Source organism: Coenobita brevimanus, chromosome 45 (assembly GCF_032717465.1).
Source record: "Coenobita brevimanus isolate Jiangsu-jjx chromosome 45, ASM3271746v2, whole genome shotgun sequence".
NCBI lineage: Eukaryota > Metazoa > Arthropoda > Malacostraca > Decapoda > Coenobitidae > Coenobita > Coenobita brevimanus.
This window is the reverse complement of record NC_136998.1, coordinates 31,000,389-31,014,644: the sequence shown is the minus strand read 5'-3', so window position 1 is coordinate 31,014,644 and position 14,256 is coordinate 31,000,389. Positions and strand designations below refer to the sequence as shown.

General features: G+C 38.9%; 1 protein-coding gene across 3 annotated transcripts; it reads left to right on the top strand.

Moving 5' to 3' along the window:
- The first annotated feature begins 2,009 nt into the window (after positions 1 to 2,009).
- LOC145398314 (proteasomal ATPase-associated factor 1-like) lies at positions 2,010 to 12,711 on the top strand. Of its 3 annotated transcripts, none has more exons than XM_080271203.1 (8): positions 2,010 to 2,070; positions 4,331 to 4,535; positions 4,776 to 4,871; positions 5,903 to 6,108; positions 6,594 to 6,733; positions 7,827 to 8,026; positions 9,303 to 9,626; positions 12,356 to 12,711. In XM_080271203.1, the coding sequence occupies exons 1-7, from the start codon at positions 2,015 to 2,017 to the stop codon at positions 9,597 to 9,599; spliced, it is 1,200 nt and encodes a 399-aa protein (XP_080127329.1). In that variant the 5' UTR covers positions 2,010 to 2,014; the 3' UTR covers positions 9,600 to 9,626; positions 12,356 to 12,711. The 3 variants fall into 3 exon arrangements, with proteins under 3 accessions (XP_080127329.1, XP_080127328.1, XP_080127330.1); XM_080271204.1 differs by adding an exon at positions 3,325 to 3,429 and having other exon boundaries at positions 2,014 to 2,070; positions 9,303 to 12,711; XM_080271202.1 differs by having other exon boundaries at positions 9,303 to 12,711.
- The last annotated feature ends 1,545 nt before the right edge of the window (positions 12,712 to 14,256 follow it).

Here is a 14,256-nt window from a genome sequence, read left to right as displayed (position 1 = left end):
AGATTAGGCTAGGTTAGGTCTGAAATTAAATCCCAAGTTAAATCGTTTCACCATGATGACTTTTATTCTTGCTCTCTCTCTCTCTCTAAAAAAAAAAAAAAAAAAAAAAAGGAGTTTCGAACTGGAGGGATTTTGATACTGGAGAGGCCTCATGCAGCGACGGGGTTGAAGAAGGCTGTATCTAACCCTCCAGTCAAGAGAGAGAGAGAGAGACCCAAGCAATACAATATCGTGTAGTGGTAGCAAGAATGGAATATAAAAAGATGTCTTCGTGGTGATGGGGTTAATAATGGCTGATAATATATATATATATATATATATATATATATATATATATATATATATATATATATATATATATATATATATATATATATATATATATATATATATATGTAGGGTAGTGTAACGTCAGGTGTAAATATATTATGTTTTATATGTATGTGATCTGTGATGAACTGTGGAGAATAAACCAAGTCTTTTGCACCACCCAGTGTTCTTGGACCATACTGCTACAAGAAAAATAAAAAAGCTGTAGTCTGTTTGTTTTCATCTGGAAGAATTGGGCCACTCAACTAAATACTAAGTCGTGGTTGCTTGACATATGATGAGCCTCGGTTATGAGGTTGGAAATGGCCGTCTCTGATTTCTGTTCAAAGTTATCCTCCAGTTTAACAATATCTGGTCATAAAGTAAACTGAAAAGCAGTTGTGGATCTTTGTCAGGTGAGAATAAATACGCTCTAATGGCGCCTAACTTTTATTTCTTTAATCTTCTCAATTCAGTGGTAGGACTATGTGTTGTGTTATGCCCCCAGATCTTTCCTGCCATATGAAACACTCAAGCTAAGAAACCCTCTCCCCCAATTTATACCCTCACCTCCTTTCTGCTGCACCCAAGCTAAGACACATCCCTAGCTTGTACCTTCAAATCCTTCCTGCCACACTAAATCTAAGACACATCCCTAGCTTATATCCCCAAATTCTTCCTGCCAGATAATACTTAGAACACTCAAGGCAAGACACCCCCAGCTTATGCACCAAATCTTTCCTACCACACGGAACACTTAGGCTAAAACACCCTTAGCAAAGACCAAAGACTCTGAGGACGCCGGCGACCAAAGGATCCTGGTATAGGTCAACTTCTTTGCAAGCAGAATCGGGGCTGTAACATATCTCCCACGTAGTACTAAACCCTTCTCATTTTAACGGGACCTAAAATTGTCATCTCCGTCTTGAATACTCAATTGTAACATCAGATTGACACTGGAGTATGATACTAATCACGAGAAAGTGGTGTTGAGATGATGTAGAGCCGCAGCAGAATCTGCCGCTGGGCTATGATTAACTACAAAGGAGCGAAGATATGGGCCGTCAAAGTGAAAGAGCTATTGTTTTAGAGTTCGGTTAACGATACAATAGTTGTCAGTGTTTACGTAACCGTCCATTAGATAACAGCAGGTGAAGGACCAGTTGGTAAAAACTGAGAGGAAAGGAAGATAATGAAACTTGAGAGACAGCACTTGCGTGTACAGTATTTCTGGTGAGATGTAGCGGGCTCCTCAAGGATCTCTCGTTGCCCTACAGAACTACATGGTTCATTGGTCCTAGCTCGGAGGATTAACTCTTTCAGTAATGGTGAACTCCAAAGTTTGATCGATCTGTAACTAAGAGCAAGGCGACGAAAGTTCAGTAGGCGAAAGGCAGTGCGCTAAAGAAGCTTCCCTTTCTAAGTCCCAAACTCAACAACCTTGGGCAATAATAGCCCAGGTTAATAACCATGGCTACTCCAAGGTACATCGCAGACAACCTTTAACCTGAAAATGTCCAGGGACAAAAACAGTGGTTGTATTATTCACTAAAATACCTGACAACTCCACAGCTTTTGTGGGTTATTAGACTTTGAATTATCTGAGCAGTTATCTCAAAGTATTGATGCATAGGTAAAAAAACGATTGCCCAAAATTTAGGCCTGTAGTCTCTTCATTGTTTGTTTACATTTCCGAAGGAGCAACATGTCTGGTGACGGGAGTATTCTTGTCATTCAGAGCGATTGGCATGACTCACTCAGGTATGACACAAAGCTGAATTATGTTTATGTGATATAAGGGAATATGTATCTAAAGTGTCTAACTACATTGTATCATGTGGATTTTTATATCATGTTGACGGTCACCCTTTTCACTTTAAGTGACTGGCGACTTTGAAATTTAAGACGTCGATGAAGTGCGGGCAACGTCTTTGCTGATTACTTACAAGACTACACAGCATTTGATCTATACCATATTACTTACATTAGAAGCAAGTCTACAAGTTGGAGATGCATTGCCTTAAATCTGCTTTTCATAAAAATTGTTTACGATAATCTCTAGTAACTGAGGAGCTAATTTTTTCATGACATTCAACAAAACCAGCCTAGTGTTTGGTAAAATTTAACATTATTATCATCACTTGCATTTATTTTCTGATCTTTCATTATTAATACCTTACCACTCAGGTATAGGTCTTCCAAATATCCTGTACAAATGGGTCATGCATGTTAATTAGGATAGGTTAGGTTAAAAGTTTTGGTCTGATAGGAATTGGAGGCTTCTAGCATTAGATGCAGGAACAATCCAACCAGATGGTTAAAATCATAGGGGATGTGGGGGGTGAACCGCTTAGTTAGATCAAATTAGACTAGGTTGGCAGGATCACCCATAGACAGGCTGCTACAGGCATCCAGGCAGCTTCTTTAAAAACTTTAAATAAGTAAAATATATACATTTTGTTTAAATCAACAAGCAGTTATCTGTGTTGCATATTATACTAAAGTTACTTACCGTAAGAACATGAGAATGTAAGAAGGCAGATGGTTTTGCCATGCCCATGTGGTAAAGTTTTACCCATTCATACGGTATAACAGTGTATGATACAGCAGCTTAATGCTTTTTTCACTTTTTCCTAATATTAAATCATAACTCTTAAAACAGAGAGCAGGGCTTGGAGTTAGAGATAGTATATAGACTATGGATTTAAAGCAGCAAAATAATTAGATATTTCAGGAATTGCAAGAAACCTAAAACAGCAGAAATCTGAGCCTAAATGAAAATATTGTAATAGAATTCTGAAAATCTGATCCAGATTTCTAAGTGACAGATTAAATAAACTGATAATATTAGAAATCTTGGCCAACTTTTTATGCACTGCAAGAAATAGCTACATTTTAGATTGAGTATTTGTTGGCAGATTACAGTACATTAGAAAGGATACATATGGTACAGTAATATGATTTAAGCCAAATGGCAAAGGCTGAGCCTTCAGATGTAACCTTGGCATCTTTCAGACCTTGTCTTTCCATCTCTTGGACCTAATCTTGGCAGTCCTTGGGTTAAACCTTGATGGAGCTTGGACCTTATCTGATATCCTTCAGACCTAACCGTTGCATGTGGTAGGTGGTGGTGACCATCATTCACTCACATGTTGTAGTGGTGCCCACTTCCTTCTTAGGTTACTCTACAGTACACTGGGTGACAAGCCTAATGCTTTCCTATAACCCAGGAAACCGTTTACATTGCTGGGTGGTAGCCTAACCATGTAACTAAATGATAAGGTGATGTGAAGCCTACTATGGTGCTCCTGTTAACTTGGTGTAGAGTCGCAACTGTGGCATCCATCTAGGAAGCAAACTTCCACACTCTACCCTGTGCCCCGCACTTATGAGGTGCTGTCCACCACAGGGAGCATCAATTTACTGCATGGGACATCCCTGTAGAAGTGATTGCTTGCCTACAGTCGATGGGATTGCTTCTCCGGGCAGACCGGGGTTGCTTTATTATGGTACTGCTTTTAACTAACCGTAACAGCTTTTGGACCTAAACTGGGCATCTTTTGAAATGATAAAAGAAAAACAAAACAAACAAGACCAGTCTAACTTTGGTGAAAGCCACATCCTTCAGACCTAATGTGGGTATTCTTAGGACCAAACCTGAACATTATTTGAACCCAATCTGGGCATTATTCGGACTTAACTTGGGCATTCATCAGGCCTAACCTAAGTATCCTTTGGACCTAACTTGAACATTTTTCAAACTTGGAACTAACTTGGACACTTTTCAAACCTAATATGGGCATGTGTTGGGTCTAACCTGACCATACTGGTACTCCAGATTTAATTTACCTTAAGTTCACATGTCATTATACTGTAATTACAAAAAGCTCAATAAAATCGTCTGGAGATAGGGTAAATAAATGGAACTATACTTAGTACATCATTGGATTTAAGGGGTCAAACCTTAGTGCTTAACAGTGTGACTGGGACATGTTTCTTACTTTTTTTCCGTTGATGGCAGAGATAACAACACTTCTGCCTGGGTGTTTCACAAGCGGCGTGGTGAAGGAGCTCAGTATGGCAAGGTGGGGGGACCAGTTTCAGATGACACTTTCCAAGTGCTGTCTCGCACAGAGCGCACGATCTCGGTCAAACACCAACCATCAGGAATGTCAACAGTGTTTGTTGCTCCAGTTGCCACATTTAGCAGCATTCATTTGAAAAGTGTAAGTGAATAATGTCTATTGGTTCTGTTCTGTTAGTTGTTTGTAAGGTAGTTTTTTATACAGCACCAGTATATGCCTCAATATATTACTACAGATAAAAAAAGTAACTGCTCATACTGTATATTAAACAGAAAATTAATAATAATTTCAAATTCTGTATATGTATTCTTCACAAGAAATTAACCAAAACATCACATCATGATACTGATATTGTCATTGTGTTTATTTCTGCCATTTCAGGTAGTGTCACTGGGTGTGGGAGAGGGAGGACTTGGAGTGTCAGTCTGTACTGAGAACAAGCTACATGTATGGGAAACTGAGACAGGCATCATCAGGGTGTGTTTACAGTTTTATCTTATTGTAGCAAATGGACACCTAATGGTCTAGTGGGTTAAGGTGCTTTAACAGGTTGTGGTCCATAAGGGTTTATATCCAAGGGAAGGTTGGGGTAGCATTGTTCACATATTGTCACTGGGACTGGGGACTGATCACTCTTGCCCTTGTCTTTGGACTGTGTAAACCAACCCTGGGCCTCTATGCCTCTGATGAGACAATTAAAAACTTAATGATATTTAGATAAATAGTAGCTGTGTGTATGATAAAATTCAAAATCTGGTAAATCTTTGTGGTAAGCCACATCATTTATTTGTGTGTGTGTCTATAATTATTATATATATATATATGTATATATAAAACAGAGTACCGGTATAAAAGTATATTTAGTGAAGTATAAAAGTATATTTAATATCATTTGTAATGTCACGGTACAGTATAGGGAAATAAATTCCCTAGGTGGACTTTCTAGCTTCCCCAAAGTACAGTAATTCCCATTGAACATGTAATGTGTTTATTTAGTAATTTTCTTTTCCCACCAGTCCAGTGCACTCGTTAAGTGATGGATCCTTGTATTTCCCTTCTGTCACAGAATTACTATGTAACCTTGAGGACCTTTAAAAAAAATATATATATATTTGCCTAGCTCATCATTAAGGCACCAAGAATCATTCCATTTAATTTGTTAATCAAATTACTTAAACTGATTTGGGTTGGCTGGTTAAATCATGCGGGTGGTCAGTTCATCAAACTGATCACCCTTCTGCTCAATGCAGCCTCTGTAAACCTATTTGCATGGTTTGTTTGACAGTTGAAACAAAGTGGGTGTGCGTATAGGACCTAAATGAGACTAAAAGGATCAGGCATGGGGGATTAGACCCCTTTTGCTGCCATAGGTAGTTGTCTGAAGAAATGTGCTGAAATGAACCCATTTCCTAATTGAAGCTACACATCCGGAGCAAGATAGACATGTCATACTGGTATCACCATAAGCGACAAGAGTGGATTCCTTACGTTGTACGTATCCTCTTCAGCGAACCCTGGAGGGACATCTGTTTGACGTGTACACCTGCCGACTGTTCCCCTCTGGCATTGTGGTACTGTCAGGAGGTGGGGACATGCAGCTACGTGTGTGGGATGCAGTCACCGGCACATGTCCAGTCATACTCAAAGGCCACACTGGTGCCGTACTTGACACAGCAATTGTAGATAGAGGCAAGAACATCATATCTGTCAGCAAGTAAGTTTATTAATGGGATCTGTAACTTTATCCTTTTTCATTATACTGTAGGTGGAGCCAGGATTCCAGGGTATGTGAATGAATGTCTGACTCATTTGTTGGGCAAACTAGTGGTGATTTTCTGAATGTCATACTCTCCATTTATTCTGGATCCTTTTGTACCTCACCCACCTTTTGGTGGGAAGAAAAATCATGATAATGATGATATGATGTTGATGATGATTTAACCTCAAGAACATTTTTTAAAAATTTAGTACAGTATTATTGACTGAAATGCCTCTGTGTTATGAACTGAAGCTTATAGTGTCATTTCTCTGAAAGGCAGCATGAAGAGACACCATCTAGTGAACAAGGCTGACACATGCAAGTATGTACAGGAGCTTCTGAATTAACTGAAACAAACAAAAGAATACTCTAATTGATTTTTATGATAAAAAGTAGTATCTGCGGATTCTACACTTATGTACGGTAATTTTCCATAACAGGGATGGAACAGCAAGACTTTGGAACTGTGGACAGGCCAAGTGCATTGATACCATCTTCTCAGTTGAGTCAGTGATAAACTGTTGTGCCATCACTGATGTCACCGGTGTGCTGAACCTCCCAACACGTGCAGAACCTCTAGGTAGGGTACCTTCTTTCATCCACATCTTTAGTGTACAGCAGTGGTATTTACATTTTACCTGGATATGAATATGAGACTAGCCAACCTTTCCCAAAAATTCATATGAAAGTATTTGATTAATGTATTAATTTTTATATTAAGCTCCTCAGTATGACAGTGTCTTTTTATATTTTAGTCTTTCTGTTGGCTGATGATTATATACCTCATGTTACAGGTAGAATGTTTTCAGTGGGAGGGGTTAGGTTAAATGTAGCCCTTAATAACTTCTTCATGACTGGTGGTCTCATATATTGAATATATCATCAGGTAGTAGCAAGAGCACTCTGGCTAAAGGACTCAAGAGTTGCGTGTTTTGTTAGTGTATGTTACTGAGCTGTCTATTTATTTTCATAAAGACTCTCTTCCATGCATCACTGTTTTACAGTAAAATTCAGTTTTTATGGTTGGATTCAGTTATAATTCATCCCGTAACTCTTAAGCAACTCTTGTCATCTTTTAGACATTGTGCAGTGCCCGACCACAAAGAACTGTAGGACAAAGATCAGCAAACTTTATAAAGACTGCAGAGGTTATAAAGTATCATTTGTCAAATCCATCAGTTAGAAGACATTTTTTTCTTCTAGTTACTGCTATATGATCTTATAGTACTATGTTTAGTGGAAACCCTCTTGGCTGAAGGGGCTGTAGTACTAGACTGAAATCTTTCACTTTAGAAACATAGAAATAGATTACTTTTTTTTTTTTTTTTCCCCTCCCCACTCCTTAGAAGGGACAAAACAGTCCATTCATTGAGACAGATTAATCTTCTTGTGTGCCTCACATCTTTGTGTGTAATTACTTAGACACTGGTACTCACTTTACATATTGAATCATATTAGACTGTCTCAGTACTAATGGGATGGTATTAGAAAACATGTTTTAACGACATTGATGTTTCTGAAGAAAAAGCAATAAAGTCTGTTAACAAAATTCACTTAATTATACAGATCTGTGCCCCAGCCTGGGATTGAATTTATATAATTGCAAAGTACTTTTCTGACCATTTGACCATTGACTTCCTGTAATGAATGATAACAACTCATTCTCCCCACAGATGAGCTTGAACATTGCACCTCTGGAAAACTGTTACTGGTGGGGTGTGAGGAGGGTTCAGCACACCTGATAGCGGTTGAGAGCCGGGAGGTGGTGGCATCCTTTTCATTTGGGATGTCCATACTGGCTGCCTGCTGGGCCACTCCTTCACGAGGTGTAGTTGGTCTCAGTGATGGCCGGCTGGTGCTGCTGGATGCTGCGGTGAGATATTAGGGTTTTTGTTTGTTAGATGATTATTGATTATTTTGATGGTGATGACTACTATTCTATCTATCTATTGCCAGACGTCATAATCCCGTAAGGGGTGGCCATTTGACTTTGAGTTAGCTGTTTTACTGGGGAGGGGCACTAACCCTTCACCAACTCACTTGTTGACACGTAGGGAGCACGTATGGTTTGGTTATATGGTTACCACCCAGCGTAGTAAATGGTTTCCTGGCTTACAGGAAACCATTTGGCTTGTCACTCAATGTAAAGCCACCTGTAAAGGAAAGAAAAGCAATAAGAAGTGACAGGAAAGATGGGAGAAATAGGAAGAGAGGAGGGCAGGCACAGGAAAAGAATTGTAAAGGCTAAGGAAGAAGTAGGCAGCACTACATCAAGTGAGTGGATGATGGTCGCCACCACCAACCACCATGACTACTATTACTCACAAAAATATTGACTTAGAGAGACCTGGTAATGTTACTTTATTTTTTTTGCTGTTAAGTCTGCATTAAAGAGAAATATAATTGTCTATTAAAATACCATTGCCACTTATAAAGCTGATTTGCTGGTCTCTTCTGTTTACAGTACCAATTATATTGAAAATGTTGTGATAATTTGGAACATCCCTGGCTTTAAGACTGACTGCTTGTACTGGGTTTAGGTTTCAGGTGTAGTTTGTGTTTAAAACTCACATAATACCCTTTAGGGACAAGGGTAGGTCAGTCTTCTTAAATATCTGGACTGAATTGCATTGTCCTGGGCCCCTACATTCCTGACAGGCAATAAAAGGTTGGATGGATAGATGGAAGGAGTATATTTAACTTCATTACTGTGATGATATTTTCTGCTTTATTCATGCTACCTCCAGACAGGTTCATCCATTATGAGAGTGCCCCTTACTGTAGAAGGATTTAACAATTGCTGTACCTAATCCTTCCAGTTAGAATAAGAAGAGATAATCTAAAAAATCATCTAGAGGTAGCAAGAATATCTGTATGATAGAAAGTATATATAGTAATCAGAGTGCAGAGGTTAATTAGTATACTACTATGTTCAAGTATTAGAGTTGGTTGGTGTATACTGCTCACATATGCCACTCGAGGAATAACTGGTGCCTTCTCCTTAAATGGCTGGATTTTCTCTTTCCTTGTTTTCTGGATCCTACCTCATCCTATCATTAGGTGAGAAAAAAGGTCATGCTGATGATAGTGGTAATGATTATTATTATGGATGACACTGGATTAATTACTTTCTTCTCTTTCCTTAACAGACGAAAACCACGCAGCCCTTATCCCATGACAGTGCCTCCCCAGTGGAGAGCCTCTGTGCCTACTCTGATGGAAGCCAAGAAGGAAGAGGAGGAGGTGTGCTGACAGGAAGAAGGGATGGAGTGTGCCAATTCTACTGGACTGATGGATTGGCAAATGAACTGTCACTGAGTCCCTGCCAGCTGACTGGATCAGACTGTGACCCAGTGTACAGAATAGCCATTGATCGCAACTATATATACACTGCCAGTAGGGATGCATGCATTAGAAAATACCGAAAAAAGGACTTGGGAGTTTGATGAATTGCGGTAATTGAATTTGTAATGGTAAGTTTATTTGTTTTTTCTCAAGAAGTTTTATGTGTTCACACTTTCTCTTAATAGCTAATAAAGAAGGGATGCAGGCATCAGGAGATCTCAAAAGGTATTTGGGAAAGTGATGAATTGTGATAATTGTGTTTGCTATGGTTTATTGAGCTTTTCCTATGAAACATGCTGTCTTCACTGAAGACAGTATCAGGTTTTCTCTTGATAATAGAATAGGGACACATGCATTAAGAAATATTATAGAATGGGTTTGGAAATTTAATATATGACATAGATGGCAAACTGCTGAATGGTATTATGAGCTTTTGTAATGGTAGTGAAACATGTGTGAGGGCAGATGGTTCAGTAGCTGTGAGAAAAAGGTGTTTGTTGTCCCCATGATTGTACAGTTTATGTATAGATGTAGTTATGAGAGAGAGCACACCAAGATTAATGGTAAGTGAAACTGGTGTTCAATGGTAAGGGATGGACTAAAATCAATTGTTATGTGTGTAGATGTATGCTGGAGGTAATAATTGTTGTTAAGAGATCATGATTTACATTGTGATGAATGAAGAGAGGCTTGAATTTGTGGACGACCTTATATAACATGTTGGAGTGTGGAGCATGGGTATTTGTGCTAAAGTATCGTCATATGATGGTGTGTGGTACTACATGATTCATATAGGAGGACTGCTGGACCTCAGGGAATAGAGTATCTAGTCTAGGCCCAGTCTGGGGAGGAGGAGGAAAATTTGCGTGTAGGTTTGTTAGTGTCCACATTAGTGTATGAATCAAAGACCTTGATTTGACTTGACTTTGAAGAGTCAGGAGTGAGGTTAATGACAATAGAACTGTTTGAGGAATGTTAATTTATGGGTTGGATAGGCTGAATAAAAGAAGAAGCAGGGAGATTCGTGCGAGATGTGCGAACGAAGAGAGTTTGTTTATGGAGGATTGAAGAAAGTAAGCTTTATTAGTTTGGTCATGATGGAGAAAATGGATACGAAAAGGGTGTACGGGAGTGCATTTGAAGGTGACAGGAGGAATTAAAGGCTCTGAGGATTACTGGATATGGTAGATGAATGTGTGAGAAAGTGAGGCATGAAAATCGAGGCAGCAAAGAGATTAACAAAGATTAGAAATGGATGAATGAAATATGTATGGAAGTGGCTGAATGAAACATGTATGGAATTCCTCATGACAGTTTTTGTTTTTTATTCTTACTTTCGTTTTTGTAATGCTTCTTTTTATACACTGGTGTAAAAGCTTCTTTCTCCAGCCATTTGGTACAACATGTTATCCACACTTGATGTTTGCTATTTGTTTTTCCCCTAGTTAGAGCATTTCTGCTGTTGTTCCTTCCAGTGCTACCGTCTTTTTCATTTAAGCGAGTGTATTGCAGCTCTGATTTGGCACAGCCTGTTTATTCCTGGAACTTCGAAAATAAATTTTTCATCATAAATTAAGACGTTGGTGAAAATAAAATACAGTAACCCCTCCAATATATGTCGTAGTAGAGCCCAAGTAATGTCTGGGACTTGGGAAAATGCGCCTGGACAGGTACTTATAGACCCCAACTGAACCTAACATTGAAGGCCACCTAAATAACTCCTTACCAGACATGCACAGCACCTATCTAAGACCCTATTCATACAGATAAGGGACAGAAACCATGCAATAAATAAAAAGGAACCAGAGAATGAGAAATTAGAAGTGAGTAAGGAAAATATTTAGCAGTATACAGGGTACTTACAACACGTCTGTGGCTGTCACGAAAATTAACCCGCCTCCTCTATGGCTCTGACAGTGAGCACATGGGCAGCCATGATGACAAGCATGCAGTCATGATGGTAGGTAGGCGGGAAGTGAGGAGGATGCAGGGGTGCTCTAGCAGACGTCTCCGAAACTATGCACCAAAACACAGCTGTTCGTCACCGTACGGCAAATTTAAGGAGTAGGGATGAACACATATCAGCTTTTGTGTGTGTGTGTGTGTGTGTGTGTGTGTGTGTGTGTGTGTGTGTGTGTCCCAGATTGTTTTGGACATCCAGATGGTCTTTTATCCGGATATCTTAGGGAATATCCGAGACTTGGACTAATGGACCCAAGCCCAAAAAGTCTGGGACATCGGGTGACGGGGTCTTGGCCGTCCGGGTCTCAGAGGGGTTACTGTACTCATTATGGTGCAGTACTGTAAATTTGTAAACTGAACTGAATGAGGCAGCCTGAAGTTGTTTGTAGTATTAGGGAAGAAACTGGAGCAGTGCATTAATGAAAGAGTAGGAAGGGGAATTAATGTGATGTAAAAAACATAAAAAAGGGTTTGAATAAAATAACCTAGATGTACAGTACCATGACTTTATCTGTCATGGATTACCAGGAAGGAGGAGGACATCAGAGGTGATGATGATTCATGTAAGTACGTGATGTGTGCCCTGCAAGGTTTTGATAATGACAAATTTTGAACCGTGCTGGCCTTTTGTGTAACTAATACTGGAAGTACCATTTTTGATACTGTACGAGTAATTTATTAATTCTCTGTGCTGTGATGATGATGATGGTTATCATCATCATCATCATAGCACGTATGTATTAGAGCAGTAAAACAGGTTTTCAGTTGAAAACTCTTCATATTATCTGATATCTCAATATATGATGATTTATGAAAGTTTCTTCATTTTATTTTCATAAACAGTATAGATACTGTATTCCTTTTGCCATATCACACTGTTTATGTTTTGTTTCAGGCAGTGGAAAATTATGTAAATGAGACTGATGAGCAAATCATGTGTTATCCAGACCCAGCCTTCATTAAACCTTTCCTATATCAACTCTGGCCAACATTAAGAGCATGTATGTATCAGTGTCACACTGGTTCGTTTTTTTGCTGCTGGGTTTGGGACATTAGAGGTCAAAGGATTTATATAGGTAAAGCTAAAATTGAATTTTTTGCAACAGCATCTTAAAGTTGTGTTTTGACTACAGTACTGTACTGTACTGAAAATTGTAATTAGATGTGTACATTATTAGTAGTTCTGTATTGTACTTTGTGTATTCAAGAGGAATGTTTTGGTGTACTAATTGTTACAGTACTAACATCAAGAAGGCATTAAATAAAAGTTGCTGTTTCATTTTGTGTGAGTTTGTTTCTCGTCTTCTTTGTATACTGTATATATATATATATATATATATATATATATATATATATATATACTGTACAAAAATTTCTACTTTTTGTATCTCTTTCCAAGGTACGATACTGTACAGTAGAGTCTGTCCATAACAAAGTACATTCGCTTTCCTTCGTAGATCATCATTTGGCTTGAAAAATTTGTTCTTTCTGGTAGATGATGCTCAGTAAGCTAAATTTTAGGTTTGATAATGTCAGATAGAAACTTCCCTTATTTAGGTACCTTTCTGTGTCGAGTAAGTTAATTGGTGTTTAGGATAACATGTTCTACATATTTCTTTCCATGGATTTTGAATTTATTACAGTACCAAGTCATATTATAGCTTTCATAGTTGTGATATTAATGCCAAGCAAAGTAAGCATCCTGTAAAGTAACCCTCCTTTAAGACTTTGAGTATGAGAGGATTCCCTTAAATTGAATAGACTTTTCTGACTATAGCTAGAATAAAATGGGTAGGACTGAACCTGGGTCTGGATGATTATTATATGCACATGCTGCCTGCTTGATAAGTGAATGGTAGGTCATATTGATAGGATTGCTGGAGTGATCAGTAATTTTGAGTACTGTACAAATGAATGATATAGTTTTATCCCACCCCAGTCTTAGGTGGGAATGAAGGCCTGGATGGTGAATGATGATACTTTCGAAAATAAATGGCAGAACTGACGTGAGTATGAGCTCTATTCTCATTTCTTTTTTATAGATTCATTGTAGATTCTTCAGTCTGTAGAGACTAAGGTCTGTACTTATATCAGATTGTACTCCATCCATCCATCTGTCATCCAATCTCATTTTGCCCCATATAAACAGGAGTGTTGGGACCTGGGGCTAGGCTATTCTGTCCCGACATTTAAGGCAACAGTGACCAGCGTCACATGCCCATAAGTGGCATTACGTGAGCTGTAAACCCCAACCACCGTTCAGATGGAACTCCTACAGGCTCCACCTGGTTGGACCACCATTACCCTCTGTACCACCAGGCATCATTTTCTCATATGATTAGCACCCAGCATAGTAAATAGTGTTCTACCTTTAGGTAAGTACAGTGAGAAGCCAGATGGATTTCCATAGGTGAGGACACCATTTACAAGGCTAGTTGACAGCCATAAACAAATAAACATCTGTTGGTTTAGTGACCTAAGTTGCATCAGCTGGATGTGCCCCATACGAGATAATTTCCAAGGGGTTGTTGTTGTTGTTAAGTAACCTCGGTCTTGCTGGCCAAGCAGAACCATCAACCACAGGTAAGCAACTGCCCCTGAAGAAGTATCCTTTGCAGTGAACTGAAGTTCCCTTGCAGTAAACAGCACCTTGCCACAGCAAGGCATGAGGAAGAGTGTGAAGGTTTGGCTCCTGGAAGCAGAAAGAAATGAAATAAAAAGTGGCAGGAAGGATGGGAGTAATGGGAAGAGAGATCAGACACAGGAAAAGAATGATACAGGTGAAGGAAGAGGTAG

Coding starts and splice junctions, on each gene's coding strand:
- LOC145398314 (XM_080271203.1), top strand. CDS start 2,015: ATGTCTGGTGACGGGAGTATTCTTGTCATTCAGAGCGATTGGCATGAC. Junction 2,071..4,330: donor GATTGGCATGACTCACTCAG/GTATGACACAAA, acceptor CGTTGATGGCAG/AGATAACAACACTTCTGCCT. Junction 8,027..9,302: donor TGGTGCTGCTGGATGCTGCG/GTGAGATATTAG, acceptor TTTCCTTAACAG/ACGAAAACCACGCAGCCCTT.